The 16,061-nt window shown below is 42.1% G+C and overlaps 1 protein-coding gene across 1 annotated transcript in view; it reads right to left on the bottom strand.

Annotated features, from left to right (window-relative positions):
* Nucleotides 1-602: 602 nt before the first annotated feature.
* The window catches only part of POLR2L (RNA polymerase II, I and III subunit L), a 70,668-nt gene continuing 55,209 nt past the window's right edge, over nucleotides 603-16,061 (bottom strand). The window contains exon 3 of the mRNA XM_078684039.1: nucleotides 603-1,033. Within this exon, the coding sequence (XP_078540165.1) occupies nucleotides 925-1,033 (109 nt within the window). The 3' untranslated portion in view covers nucleotides 603-924. The remainder of the gene's footprint in view (nucleotides 1,034-16,061) is intronic.

The raw sequence follows: 16,061 nt of genomic DNA, 5'->3' as shown, positions 1-16,061 counted from the left end.
CAGCCATATAACTTGAAAAAACAATACATATGGAAAAGAAATATATCTTTTAGTATATTTTTGTGTTTATTTATTTTAATTTAATGTGGAATACTTTGAATTGGGGGTCCGCTCAAGAGTTTGATATTAAACCAATGTAGGTTGCTTGGGATTACGATACCCAGTAATAGAGACTAAAGTTTTCTCTATTATAAAAAGTATTTTCTGATTTAGTTCCTACACATCCTTATTGCTTATATACAAAGGCAGGGGAAAAAAAAAAAACACTTTAGGATTGGATGCGTAAACAAAATTCAAGTAGAAAGTGAGGTTTGATATGCATAATCAACTAATTCTAAATTATATTTGTGCTATGAGGAATCACATTTTTCTTTAATTGCGGATCTTTTAATTCTTCTTTAGAAGGCTAACACTTAAGACTCAAGAATTATTCAGACAAATTTCTGCAAGAACACAGCAACACATGGTTATTGATTAACCTCATGGTGTAAAAATAAAATGCTTTCAGGACTTCAGCATTTGATCCAAATACTTTCACGTGGTTTGCATCGAGTCCACGAGTTTCACCCTTAATGGACAACAAAATAGGCACAATACAACACTTTACAACAAAACCATCTTTATTAAGCAATGTACAAAACAAACCTTGGCAGACACAGGAAAGAAAGACCAACCCAACACCGGTTTAAAACTGTCTCTGACTGTTGAACGTGGTTGCAAAATTTGCATCCAGTGTTTAATTACACTGCAAGCTTTGTGATGTCTCTGTGGGAATGGAATCCATCTTTTTTTCTATTTGAACTGGTGGGTGGACAGCACAGCGAGGCAATGCATCTCGAGACAGTGTATTGCACCCACAGTTACAAGCAGCACACATCAGATAGTGATTTGGTCCACAGGTTGCTGGATCTTCAGAGGCTACAATCACTTCTCCAGTGGGGCGTAGTTCAACAGCTTCTCGATAAGATCCACATGAGCTAGCAGCATTCTGCGACAGCAGTATCGCTTCAACCCCAAGGCATCGAGGGCATCACTAAGAGAGAGGAAGGAGTGTGCATTAGAGACATCATGTAATCATTACGGTTAAAAGTGCACCCAAATACTAGATATTGTGCTGCCATAAGGCAGGCTTGCAGACAATTCCAAGACACAAGTGCCAAAAAGCAGTGTGTTTCTAGCCCAACACAGACAAGAGGAAGTTAAACATTTGGTAGCCCAATATATTTTTATGCAGCACAAGGTACATTTAAAGGAATACTGACCACAAAATGACATGTTTGAGATATGCAAAACTAAACATACACCGATCCCAACAAGGAGAAGGGCGTTTGCAAGGCATCCAGTCATTATCATTTGCAAGCATGTGTGCTGGTTTTCTGACTGCACCAACCACCTTGCCCTCCAGCCACGCAAGCAGCTCCTGTTCTGGTATGGATCCAAAACCAATTCCTTTCAGCATTCCCCCTCTTTACTATAATTGATCGGTATACATCTTCGGACTCCTTTTGCCAACTTGCATCTTTAAATTACTTAACATCCTTCCAACACCATTCTTTTCTACTTCCCACTTTCCTCCTTAAGGATGTGCCTTTGTGAAAAACCAAAAGTTGCACAACACAAGGAAGACAGAGCTTCCAAGACTGAAAACATAGGCCTTATGTAAATGGCTGGTAAAGGCATCAGGACCTGGTCAACAAAATAGTTTGTACAGCTCTTTTTCTTCTGTAGAATACAAACAAGAGATTAGGACATAGGGAAAGAAGAACATGAATCCAAGCCCAAAACTGACAGGAAAGCCTCATCCCAGATCAAAAGCGGGATATTTCTGAACAATAAGTGGGACAGTCAAATCAGAAAAACAATTAAGTCTTTAAAGCTGATCCTCCCCAAAACACTTTAACTCAATGTTTATTTAGTGCTAAATGGGTAAACCTGTGCCTCTTGAGAAGATACACAACTTCCTTCTTGGGTACCATAATTTGTATATTCTCCGATTTTTGGCCATGCCTCAGACAACAGAAAGATTCAAAGCTGGTACCAAAACTGAAAATAAGGCAGCACCAATTGAGATTAAGTGTTACAAATCACGCGAGTAAGTCCACTGATCTGCTTTTACGGCAGCGAGTTGAGTGCCTGTGTTCCTACTAATGTTTAACTTGTCCAGGCAGAGGCAACTTGACCTTCATACTTCGACAGTTCATAAACAAAATTCAAACTGTAGTTTAACTGCTGCAGTTAATTTATTAGATGGACAGTAAGTGTGAAATCACAATATGTAACAGTATCTAGGTATTTAGAAAATAGTCATTTATGCAGTTCGGCAACTAAAATCGTCAAATTATGTTGCTGCTTGACTTTTGTGCCACTGGAATAGACGGGGTTCACTAACCAGGGTGAGTAAGAACTTCAGAACAAGAATTTGTTCTTCCACGTCCATATACCTATAGCATTTTCAGGGGCACCAAAAAACACACATATGGGAAAACAAGTCACGGATTTCAGTCTCAGCACTTTCTTTGATTTGGTTAAAGCAGGGTTTAACCAAATAAAATGAATCAAGTAGAATAAAAAGTTCATGAACTAAACTGTTTTTGAAAATGTGCCTTTTCTTTGAAGGACAAACGATCGCCCTTCTTGTTGGGTTGGGTGCTTCTCACAACCTGAGAGTCTGAACTCTCATATACCTGTCCACTGACCTCCCTCATTTGAGGAACTTCTGGCCGATGGTTTGTGCGTTGACGGATTGAAGATTACTGGGGGGAGGGGCAAAATCAAAAGCCGCCTTCTGCATTTAGCGCAAATCAAACTCACCAAAGAAGAAGCACGGTCACATGTATCCCTAGCAAACTGCCTTGTCGATGCTTGTTTTCTTGAGGGCTCAGAGGTCCCTAATGGCATGTAAAAACAGTTAAAACCCCCGAATTAAATATAAAAATTGATATGTCATACATTTTAACGCAAAAGCAGGATGGAATTATTAGAATACTGCAAACGCAGACCCAATGCTTATTCACCGCTGCTTCTATATTATTTCAGGCTTGCATAAATAAACGAAATATGGTGCTGGTCTTTTCTGTATTGTCAGTTTATAGTTTGTGCTACCAGATGGCTCGTCACATAGTCCTCGTGTGTAATCAACTAGTGCAAATGGACTGAAGAAGCTGATCTCATGTTAATCAGGATTAAAACTATACTTTATCAACTGTAATGGTTGGATTATCCAAGCTGGACATTCTTAAAGGTTTGACATAAAAATACTGCAAGAATCCGCAGTAACCTTTAACCTTTAAGTGAGCCTGCCCATCTGGCAGCACGCTAGATACAGAGGTTGGTACACAAGCTGTTCAGTGGACTGTGTATAAAAACAACGGGTATGTGAAATTAATAAACATTTTAAAGAAAGCTCTTCTGCAAAATTTAGGGTCACATGTAATACCATTTCCTTTTGTGACTTGCAAATTTTAGCGACTCACAATTTGAGAGTTGCAAAAGAAAATGTACTAGTGTCTCTCAGACCATTTTTTGATTCCCAATGCAGTCGCAAAGGATCTGCCTCGTCAATATTCATGAGGCAGGAGGCAATTAGCAACCCATTGGGAATGGGCAATAACACAGTGATGGTGGCCTGCTGGGGACAGCAGACCTCCATGTCGGTTTACTTTTGAAATAAAGCAACTTTTTTTTTTTTTATGTAGCCAGTTTTCCTTAAAGGAAACAAAATGTTTGTTTCATGTCTTAAGGGCAGGCAGTGGTCTGTGGGGGCACTGCCTGCTCTTAAACGTTTTCGCTGCAATCACAAAGGGAAAGGGGTTCCCTGGGGACCCCTTCTAGTTTGCGACTGGCTTACCACCTACTTGAAGTAACTTTTTTGCAATCGCATTCCGGTGGCAAAACAATCATACATCCCCATGCGACTGGCTATTAGGAAGGCACGCCCTTGGCCTTGGAGTCAGGGGCATGGCACTCAAGCGGTTGACATTTCTGGGTGATCGGACATTTCAAGAACAGGAAAATACTACTCTTTCCAAAACCATGTCTCTGAAGTGTGGTGTCCCACAGGGCTCGTCATTGAGTCCAACACTTTTTAATATCTATGTTGAGCCGCTTGCTAAAATTGGTTTGGAATTTGAAATATCCATGACTTCGTATGCAGATGACACGCAGCTGATCATCTCCCTGGACCCAAAAAACTACAAGGATGGTGAGAGACTATCTTCCTGCCTGGTAAAAGTTAGAGTGGAGAACAGCAAGTAAAAGTAAAACAGTGATAAAACGGAGCTACTGCTCCTTGGAAATAGAGCAATACCCAGGCCAATCATAGAATGGCCTGAATGTCTAGGTAAACCACCTAACCCCACAGAAATAGTAAAAGAAACTAGGATTCTGGATAGAAACTGATCGTTTTATGGTTACACAGGCCAAGAAGGTCACAGCAACATGCTTCGGACTTCATAGAAGTCTGCGCAAAATCTTAGACAGAAATCCCATACAACTAAGGAAAACAGTGGTTCACTCTCTGATCACTTCCCGACTGAATTATGGGAACTCACCGTTCCTGGGGGCACCTAAATATGTTACTCAGAATCTGCAGGTGGCCCAGAATGCAGCCGCAAGACTGCTGTGTAACATCCCGGTAGTACGGTGGTACGGGAATCAGTAAAAAAAAGCATCTACTTAAACTTCACTGGCTACCGTTAGAAGCCAGAATAAAATTCAAAGCACTGGTCATTACACATAAAGCACGGCATAATAAGAGTCCCAAAGAGGCAGTTGCGATCTAGCCCGGAAGAGCGCCTAAACTAGACTAAGGTCAGGAGGGAGAAATTGGGAGGAAGATCTTTTTCCCACGCAACTGCAAAACTTTGCAACTCTTTGCCGTTGGAATACAGACGGATAGACAGAGAACTACAGTTCCGCAAAGAGATCAAGACGTGGTTGTTTATGCAATATCTTTAAGGCATGGACTGTCTGCACTTAGCACCTGATCGCTCAGCGCTGGGAAGCCCTAGGGCAGCCATGCACTTTACACGTCCCTATAGTAATAATAATTATAATGATAATAATAGTGACTAGCAAACCCTATTTTGAGAGTCGGTAACAGGTTACCAACTCGCAAAATACGGTTCATACATGCTACAACCCTTTTTAGTGACCGCTAAAAACAGGTGTGCATGTGACCCTTAAAGAATCCACTTTGATAGCACATTAAAAATACTGTTCATTCTCCTTTTTAGGCCAGATTGGCTCCCGCTGGCAGTTTTCTGTAAAGGCAATATGAAGGGGAAATGAAGTATTACAGCCATGTGACAGGAATTCATGAAATGTCACAGTTCACTAAGGTCAAAATTAGGGGCGGGTGGACAACTCCATTCCGCCCATGGAATGTGCAAAATTTTGCCTGTTCCGCGAAGTAGGCGGAACAGGCAAATCAACGCACACTCGGGGCGGGGCGGAGCGGAGCGGAGTCGGCCTCCCGCCTGCACTATTAAAACATTATAAATAAGAATTTAAAACACCTTACCTTATCAGCGGCATCCCCAGGTTGCCCTTCTTTTCCATCGCGACTTCTTCTTGAAAGCTGCGCATTCACAGTCGCTTGCGCATTTCTCGTGAGGTATTCGTGGGCGCCCGCGCAATTTTCCAGAAGAAGGAGCAATGGAGGAGGGAAGCCCGGGGACGCCGCCGATAAGGTAAGGTGTTTTAAATTCTTATTTATAATGTTTTAATAGTGCGGGCGGGAGGCGCCTAGCGGAGCTACGCGGAGTGTGCGGAGATTGGTTCTGTCTCCGAGGCACTTTGCGTAGCCCTGCTAGGCCCCCTACGCCCACCCCTGGTCAAAATGTACAATGTTCATTTTCGTCAATACAATGCTAACTCCCTTTTAACATATGGAATTGTTCTTGCATATAACGTTTTTCCTAACAAAAGATATCCAGACGAAACGTGCGTACTGTGCCCCCCACACGTTGGGGAATCTAAACAAGCATTGTCAAAGAAAATATGTCACAACTATGAAAGAGCTATGGACCTTGTCAATGTCTTTTAGCCATGTTGTACTGCTGCATGGCTGAAAATGAGAAAATAAAGCGCTATAATGAACTAGTGCTAACCACAAGGGGCAGTGATCCATTTGATCAGTATGGGGTTACTGTCTGGCTTCACAAAAAAACAACTTTTAGAAACAAATGACAATAATCACCGGTCAGCAAATGTAACAAGAAATTAAAATATATATTTATGTATCACTTTTTTTTAATTGGGCAGGAAATGTGAGACAAGTGAGGGTGCTGGGCAAAGCACAATGATAAATGAGAACTGGCATCAATAAATGGGAATGAGGGCTGCAATCTACTTAAAGTGGTCTGAAGTTGTCAAAAGTGAGAAGGATCATGGCTTGGCAGCGATTTCTGAAACTAGTAAATACATAAAAGGCATTCAAGGGAGGGAGAAAAAAAACCCACTAGTTTTATTATCCTATCCTACCTCCGAGCTCAAGTTTGCTGTGTTGGCCCCACATGAAGACAGAACCAAAAAGGCCATGCAGACCAGGGAACACAAATCCTTAAGCATTTTTGTAGCATCTTGAAACCGGCGGGCTGGGTTCAAGCAACAATAACAGGGGAGGGTTGGGAGAAAAGTGTGCAGGTAAAAGCACCTCAAAAAGTGGTGAGCGGTGGAAGGACACTGAGAAAGGGTATCCATACTTGGACCATGTTCCAGTAGGACAAAGATATAGGGAGAAAGTGAAGCTGGCACTCCCTAACCAAAAAGGAGCAAAGAAATGAGTGACAAAGAAGCCTACCAATGGTAGGCAATGGATAGGCTCCAAGCTCTTGAAAGTAAACAAAATGTTTCATAGGCGACTTTGCATGCACGGTCTCAGGAGAGACCCAATGTTAAGGGTATGGTTGTGGGGGATGGGGGGTGGGGTCAGAAGGGGCAAACTGTCAAATAAGTGAAAATACCCACCCTACATACCAAAGGGTGTAAAACGGACAGTGCCCCAAATCATTTAGGGGCTCTATGGTGAAGGTAGAAGACAGTTTAATGAGGGAGCCGGAACATGTCCTGCCGGAGGACAAACAGCTTTTACAACACAGGATTTTTACCATACAGTGTTTACCGCAGAGATGCTTATTTTTTAAATTAACATACTTTTTGTCATTTAAAAATAAAAGTGACTTTAGATTTTGGGATAGGTAGAGGTAAAGAGACGTAAGGGTGATTTTAGTGTTTAAGAGTAGGTAGAAGTAAAGGAAGGTAAGGGTGATTTAAGGTTTCAGTGGTGGGTAGCAGTAAAGGGCTATCAGGAGGATTTTAGAGTTCGGGGTGGGTAGAGGTAAAGGAAGGTAAGGGTGATTTAATGGTTCAGGGATGTGTAGAGGTGATGGGAGGCATGGGTGATTTTTGGGTTAAGGAGAGGAAAGAGGTAAAGGGGGGTAAAGGGAGGTTCAGGGGAGGGCAGCAGTAAAATGAGGTTTAGAGGAGGGTAGAGGTAAACCTTTTGAAAATACTGCATATTTGAGGACTAAAGCATCCATTAAATTATAAAATGCATCAAATAAGTAAAAGTGACGGTGGGAAAGGTGATTTCAGAAAAACACATACTGTATGGCAACAGTTAAACTAAGGGAGTATGTTTACAGCTTTATTATCAATTAAAGTGAGAGGTGGCCAAAATGCATGTTTCAGACATTGGTAAGATTCAACAAAGTTTTGCTATTGCTCGCTGTTTGCATCCAGCTCTTGGAAATACCAGGAAGTGCAAGATTAACTTTGATGGTTTCAACTTTTCTTCAAAGCAAAAGAGAAAAAAAAAAAGTTGTACCACAAGATGAGCGCAAGCAGCGCGGTAGAACACTGAACTCAATCAGTACTTGCTCCATTCGGTTTTGATCATGCATCACTTCTTAGGGAAATTGTTAATGGATGAAAAATAGGTATAAAGGAAATGTATGCATTTATTAAATATGCACACATTTAGGAACAGTAGGTATTTGTACAACACTCGGTTACCCATATTATCGGTTGATTTTGCAAATGTTTTACAAAATGTTTTTCTAGGTCACTGACTTACATTTGGAGGCTAAAAATATTAAGAATCTCACTTTTGTTTACTATTTTGTGTTCCCAGACTTGTCCAGATACAAACGGTACTCTACATGTGTACCTGCACGGGAAGGAAAGGGCTAAAAAAACACGTACAATGGCAACATCCAAATGTTTTGATTTGAGTTTCAGCGCTTTTTGGGATGGGAATATCTTCTGTACCTGGGCTTGCCTTTGGCACCCACGCGGACTTTAGTGATGGGATGCGACTTGGTTATCCTCTGTGCAAGGAAAAGGAGTAATGATGTGACAGGTGGTGTATGAGGGGGGAGTGTGCATGCAGTAGAACGTTGGAATATAGATCTGTGAGAATTTGATGATAAACTGAGTGTTGGGATGTGTGCATTGGGTGAAGCCTGGCACTTAGGGACATTTGGATGAAGCCCCAACATCTAAGGTTGTAAACAAAGGCCTAACATGAAATACACAACGTTCCCCTAATTGAATGGCTCCAGAATCTTGTGTGAAGACCCTGCCCTCCAATGACAACATTCTGATGACAAGTTGTTAAAAGAACCAGCTTGGAGATTCAGCAAGACTCGAGGCAGTTGCAAAGGCACTGAAAATAGGTGTTCGGTGGTGGGAGGGTGGTGCTTTAGTACACCCAAAATAACCATGCTAGGGTTCAGAAGGTGAATGAGCAATAACGGTCTTTACATTTTTTTTATATTGTCACATTTGCTGCGCTTCAAAAACCGGTCAAATGTCAGGCTGTCTTCTGACAAATTGCTGCTTGTTCTTTTAGGAAAGATATGAATGTTTACTTTTCCTTCTATGATTGCAAAGTGAGAGGATTTTGTAAAGTGAATTATGGGAATCTTGCAGGGGTACAGTGAAAGTGAAAGGAAAGGCTGGAGGAACTCATTTCTTCCAACACGCAACAAAACTGAAATAATTGTAAATTAATTGTATGGACTTTTCAGCATATAAACAGTTAGGAAACCCCAAATTAAACAAAAAAAGTCCAATCTGAACAGTGATAGAAGCAAACATTTTAATAGGGTCAAAAGAAATCAAACTTGTGATGGGCAAATGAAATATTTGCAGACACCCTATTTACACACATTATCGCTTGTGTGCTATTTAATTTTATTAGTACAAATCCAGTGCCCATTTCAATGGAAAATGTGCTGTTTGTAAATGATAGTGCATTACCACACCATATATTGGTAATACATTTGTGGTAGTATGCTTCAAAGTGCACCACCAGCTACATTCTACACCTTTACCACTCTCCTGCTGAATACATTTACTAAAAGTGTTTGTGTGATGCTTGGATTTTGCACAATCCATACGACTTCAGTGATCTAATATTGGGGACAACACCCCCACTCTCAAAATTGTTCCAGCACCACTTGGCAGTTAGGAGCTATTCCTGCAGAGGAAGAAGGTTGTGTAACAATGTCCTTCTGACCATGTAGTACTCTTGGGTGACCCACCATTAAAATCAAACAGAAAGTGGCGTCAGTGCCTGCTGAAGCGGAGGAGCCCAGTGTGAGCAGAAGACGGAGATTGTTATGATATGGACTTTCACTGGTCTGTTTCAATTGCTTTGATGACTAACAGTGCTTTAGGGTCTAACAGTTTTTTTGGTTACTTATTTGCTCTCTGCTGCAAAAGGTGGTCTCTTTTTTGAAATTTGTTAACAGTCAGGACCTGGCAGCAGGCTGTGTTTAAAATACAGTAGCATGATCAACCTCACGGGCTGGCGTGAGCAGACTTTACACTTGTTGCTTGTGCTCCTTTATATATGAACGAACCAGAAGGTCTGAGATTGATATAGGTGAAGGAGCTAGGCAACCCCCATGGTGTTAGTTTGACAACATGGCCCGCCCACTTGCTTTCACCGATAAAGCAACAGACAACTCCATTAAATCTAACAGACGTCAGGAATTAACAGAGCACAGTCAACCAAAGTGTTGGCTTGCATGAGTTTGAATGATACATTTGGAACAAATGCCACAGTGTGTAAGAGTGTAGGACTAAAAGGGACCCAAATCTATAGGGATCGTTCACGATACTGAAGAAATCCGGTTGACCCTTAGGTGGTACTTGTGAGTCTGGCTGAAACATATAGACTCATTTAAATGTGGGAGATGCCTCTTTCTCCACTCACATCACTGTATGTTATTAACTCACTCCAGTCCCACCCACAAGTAATTACAAGTAGTATTGGGAGACAGGAAGACAATTTGAATTTTTTGAAAAAAGTGGATCCCACAAAATATCAAAGAGCTCCCCTTCCCATCTGTGAAAGAAGGGTTGAATCCATCTGTGGGTACTGGATGATCAGATGTAAACTGGAGGATGAAGCGTGCCACACAGTAGAGAGTGGCTGAGAGTTCCAAGTAAAAATACAAGGGATGCTTCCCCATTTGGACAGAAAAAACACAAATAAGAGGGCTGATGTTCTTCGGTGGTACCTTTCTTTTTTGTCTGAACGGAAGTTCAGTGATGCCTATTTCTTCAGAAGGTTCAAGAGGAAAGTAGTGGCGTAGTGACATGTGGGAAAGGTGGGCATGAAAGTTTCTGGATGTCCTGAGGAATCCATAAGCTGCCTACCGAGGAAGGAGCTGAACGACATGAAGCAACAGCAAGGACACATGAAGGATGGTGCGCAGCTGAAGGAGTGACCAATATACTATGGAAGAGGCATAACAAATAGTAGCTGTTAGTGTGACCACCAGCATTCAACAATTGGATGTGAAGTCAGTCTCACCGAAGCACTGGATTAAAGGCACTCTGGTTTCAGTAAGTAGACCATACAATCGTTTTGAAAAATGAAAGTTAGCTAGCAGTGTACAATTTGATTTTATTTTTTTTGCTTGAGAAATGTTTGGAATGTCTAGGTGCTTAGCAGCCGGGAAATAATTTGAAGATCAACAGGGAAGGATGTAGTCAGTTTTAAAGATGCTCCAATTATTCAAGTTTGGTAAAAAGAGAGTAGTAGGGTGTAGTTCAATATATAGATGTATATGATAAAATGTGATCCAATAATACATATTTAGGACATCAGTACCAATAAATATTTAAGGCAGTGCAAAGGTCATATTTGAGTTTATTACCACAGAACAGTACAACAAACAGATGAAACAAATCTTGCTGCCTCACAGATTGCGTATAACAATACTACATCAGGATCGGAGGCGAAGATTACGCTGTACTCTCTTCACTTTATTAAACAACAGCCATTTAAAGAAAAGACAAAGAGACTTCATTTTCCATATCCTTTAGGGGAAGAAGTCAACATTTCAACAATATGCATTGTCCAATCAGATGAGGTCAGGACCCCTTGATAGTCCCCTGTCGATGTTGCCATCTCCTCTTTCTTCGCTGCTCCAGTAGCCAAGTTAAGAGTCTCTGGACCCTTATTTTCTTCTTTTATGGAGTGTTTACGTGGTATATTCAGTGCCTGTTACAATGTCAATTACTGCACAGGAATGCTAATATTTCCTCCGCAGCTGCTGTTTGCTCTCAAATTTGCGATATAGCGACTGGGGCCATTGAGGTGCGGCTCTCCGGCTGCTAGAAGGAGCCGCAACTACACATACAGCACGTCTCCCCGTCCCACGCTGGCGAGTATGGTCATCAATGGGGTGGCAGACTTTGCTCACAATTGGGAGGCCCTTATCTCCAACGCATGTGTCTTTCAGACCGTTTGGGGTTTCCACATGGTTCTACGGCTCTCCCATCAGGGAAGGTCCCCTATTCCTTTCCCCTTCTCTCCTTCTCACACAGAGGATGTGGAGGTATAGGAGCTGCTCCGCAAAGTGGGCCATATGGCAAACCTCTCCTCATCCAAGGTTTTGAAGTGGACCAATGGGTTGGCAGCCAACGTCCAGTGATCAACCTGAAGTAGTTCTACGAGTGGCTGGTCTACTGCCACTTCTAGATGGAAAGCATCCATCTGGTTCAGAATCTCCTACTCCCCAATGATTGGATGGTGCGCCTGGATCTGAAGGACACTTACTTAACCATCCCCATCTTTCCCCTCTCACCATCGCAGGGGAGATACGTTCGAATTCACCGCTCACCCTATTGGTCTGTCCTCCGCTTTGTGGTGCTTCACCAAAATAATGCACCCGGTGGTAGAGTTTCTTAGGGCCCAGGGCATTAGTCTCATCTACCTAGACGACATGGATCAATGCCATCGGAGCCTCTCGCTGCATCTACAGATGTCGGTCTCTCTCCTAGAGTCTCTCTGTTCCATCATACATCAGCTGAAGTGAGTGCTCGCACCTTCTCAATAGCTGGTGTTCCTAGGGTTTGTGGTGGACTCTGTACGAATCACTCTGTTTTCCCTCCCGGAAGATGACCAAGATCAAGCATGAGTTGCGGAGTCTGGCAGCCAGACACTCCACCTTTCTACGCCAGATAGCAAGGGTGGTGGGGCCTCGGTCGTCATCGATAGAAGCTATTTTCCCAGGGTGCCTATATTATCGGGCCCTACAGTGATTGAAAGCATTTCATCTCTGGATGGGTCTCGCGAATTTGCAAATTGTTCCCCTGTCAGAGGACGCGCAAGAGGCGATCCAATGGTGGCCGGCTCATATGCAGCATATACCTCTGTATATCAGCATTTATTTGTTATATATATATATATATATATATATATATGCCAAGAGCATGCGAAAGGCACAACAGTCCTCTGTCCTCTCCCCTTCCTCATGGGCTGGCAAACATAACACTCGCAAACTGAGCCTTTTACATCCAAACGTTTGGAAGTAAATCAGCACAGTACTCTTTTGGTTTTTGAGGCGCGTCCGACTGCTACGCAGCCTACTGAAGGTATTAAAAGACTGAGCATAATTTGAACAAAACACTCGACCTTACTATAAGGAGGACAATGATTAAGCATATACGGACTACAAGTCCCAGATAATGTTGGTGAGGTGACGCACTTAGCACACGCCCACCTGGGGGCTTGTTAATGAATAAAAAAACGGATATGCAAGTAATGCTGTTTGCGAGTGTTATGTTTGCCAGCCCATGAGGAAGGGGTTTTTAACCCTGAAACGCGTCTGGCATATTAAATGAAACGTGGTAGCGGGAAGATGTGCCAGATGGGAAGCCTGGAGGGCAGAGGACTGTTGTGTGCCTCTCGCATTCTCTTGGCATATTGGTGAAACATACATACATACATATATACACATTATATATATATATAGTTTTGTGTACACATTTAAAATAACTAGGTGTTAAAACAAAATATTTGATTTTTTTTTATTTCAAAAATTTGCGCAATGAGGTCATAAAAAGATAGTAACCAATATGAAAACAATCAAAGAAAACAATGTACAAAGGTGATTGAGTTTGAGGTGACGTCGTGACATACTAGATAATACAAACTGGGTAAAAAGTCAGACATGTTGGGAAATGCATAGGGCTATAGGAGCCACCTTAACTAGCTTCCGAACTATACCAACGTACAAGAACAAAAGCTATATATGGGAAATAAAAACAAACATAATAAAAACAGGATGGAAAACTAATAGTATGTATCCAATGGGACATGGTATGCATGGTTAGTAATTACAACTTTTGAGGTACAGTGATCTAGGGTGACGGCATCTCATTTATGTGGTATATGGGTGACACCACCCAGAACTGTAATTCATTGTGGTTTATGTGATTTGAAGTATAGGTCTAGGCTATCTCATATGTGTGAGGGGGGGTTGTTCCATGGTGAATTCTGGAGAGCAATGTTGTTGGTTCCCCTTAGATTGGAAATCCAGGTCAACCAGCACTTGTAGGACGCTTTACGCGTGTCTTTCCAATTGATTAGTATCATCTTAACAGCTGCTGTCTGGAGTAGATCTAAAAGCTTCCCATCATTGTCATTTAGTGAGTTTTACCCTGAGGAGGCCAAATGTTAGCGTGGATAGTTCCCTTACGAGGGAGCAAGTGAAGAGATTTGAGATGAAGCCAAAAACCCTGTCCCAGAAAGGTTTCACACATTTGCAGAATAGTAATAGATGGGCTAGGTCTCCTATCTCTTCATTACAATTCCAGCAGTTAGGGTCTTCACGCATCTTGTGTGAATGTAGACGGGCTGATGTCCAATAGGCCTTATTGAAAAGCCAAAACTTTGTCTGGGAAAGGGGTGGTGATATTTTATTTCTTGAGACAGAGCACCAAGTTTTGGACCAGTCAGCCTCCGAGATCGGGGAAGAGGAGTGTGAATCCCAGAAGGATATAAGCCTCTTATTGAGGGCAGATTGCTGTGGGCCGATTAATTTGTAGATCCAAGAGACCTGAAGCCCTAATCTATTTATTCTCGCCATGTATTGTGGCAGGGAAGGTAGTAATGGCGAAAGGTTAACTTTTGTAAGTGCTGCCTTTATTTTTAAGAAGTTGTAAAACTCCAGGGGGGTCTAGGTTATATCTAGCCTGTATTTCGTCGAAAGTTAAGGGGTACTTTGAGTCGGACCGTTGGTATGGGAAAAAGATGCCTAGATCAATCGAGGTTTCCTTGTGTAGTGTATTCTCTTTGTATAGAATGTTCTGGTTATCCCAAAGGGACTCAAGATTAGATCTTCGCATGCTGGTTTCTAATTGTTTATCCACTTTCATTAATGCAGATCATGTGTTTTTAAATATGGATTTTGAGCAAGTGGCATTGGTGAAGTTTGAGGTTAGAAGGGTTGCTGGGGCAAGGTTTTTAAGTAAAGATATTTCAGTTTCTAGCCAGACTGGGGTATATTCCTCCGGTGGGGTGAGCCAATACGAACCCTGTTGTGCTAGGAATGCCGTCTGGTAAAGTTTATAGTCCGCAAAGTCAACTCCCCCCCCCATGGATTTGTCTAATCAGAGTTTTCAGACTAATTCCATAAAAATGTTGAGAACAGGAAGTCCAACTTGTGGTGAAAATCCTCAGACAGTGTGAGGGGGAGCATGGATATTAAATAGTTCACTAGTGGGGTAATCATCCTCTTGATGGTCTCAATCCTGCCCCACCAAGTGATGAATCTTGGGAACCATGCCTCGAGGAGGGTTTTGATTTTCCCCAGAGTGTTAGCTTCATTAAGATGGAGTGACTCGAAGATTGTGCTACCAAATTCTAACCCCAGATATTTGATAAAACCAGATTGCCATGCAAGGCCAGAGTCTCCCAGTACCTCCCGGGTGCAATTGATGTTCAGCTGCTTAACTTCGGATTTGTCGCAGTTTCGTTTACACCCAGAGTGGGTTGAGTAAATTTCTATTGTGCGCATCAGGGCCTTGATGGACGGTCCCGTGTCTTCCGTGACTATGAGAATATCGTCTGCATATGAGACTAGTTTCACTGGAGAATCCCCATAATTTATTCCTTTTATTTCAATATTGCGTTTAATGTCTTGAATTTGTGGTTCCGGTACTAGGAGAAATAGGGAGGGGGGGAAGAGAGGGCAACCCTGTCTGGTTCCTTGCTCTAGTGGGAATGTATCCGAAAGGGCTCTATTGATTGCTATGCGGGCGGTAAGCTCTGAATACATCGCCACAACCATGTCTATGTACGAACCCTCTAGATTAAAGGACATCATACAGTGTCTCAAGAAAGACCACAACACCCTGTCAAAGACTTTTTCAGCACCCAAGGTGATGGCGATAGATGGAACAGACCTCACTTTTGCCTGCTCAAGTAAGTGGCACAATAATCTAGTGTTATTATTAGACATACGGTGTCTAAGGAAGTCAACCTGGGAGTTACTGATTAATTTTGGGAGAACCTCATTCAATCTTGTGGTTAGGATTTTTGCGTACAGTTTACAGTCCACATTGATCAATTCGATTAGCCTTTAGTTTTTTGGTAAAAGAGGGTGCTTCCCTTCCTTCGGTATTACGATAATATTGGCTTCTCTCATTGATTCCGATGTACGTCCCTCTGTAGCTATCGTATTGAATACTTTTAATAAGGTTGGTTGAAGGGACCCACTGAACGACTTGTAAAAAGGAGGCCGACAAGCCATCTG

The sequence above is a fragment of the Lissotriton helveticus genome, chromosome 3_1 (assembly GCF_964261635.1).
Source record: "Lissotriton helveticus chromosome 3_1, aLisHel1.1, whole genome shotgun sequence".
Lineage (NCBI taxonomy): Eukaryota > Metazoa > Chordata > Amphibia > Caudata > Salamandridae > Lissotriton > Lissotriton helveticus.
The sequence above is the reverse complement of the archived record's forward strand: the minus strand, read 5'-3'. Positions and strand labels throughout refer to the sequence as shown.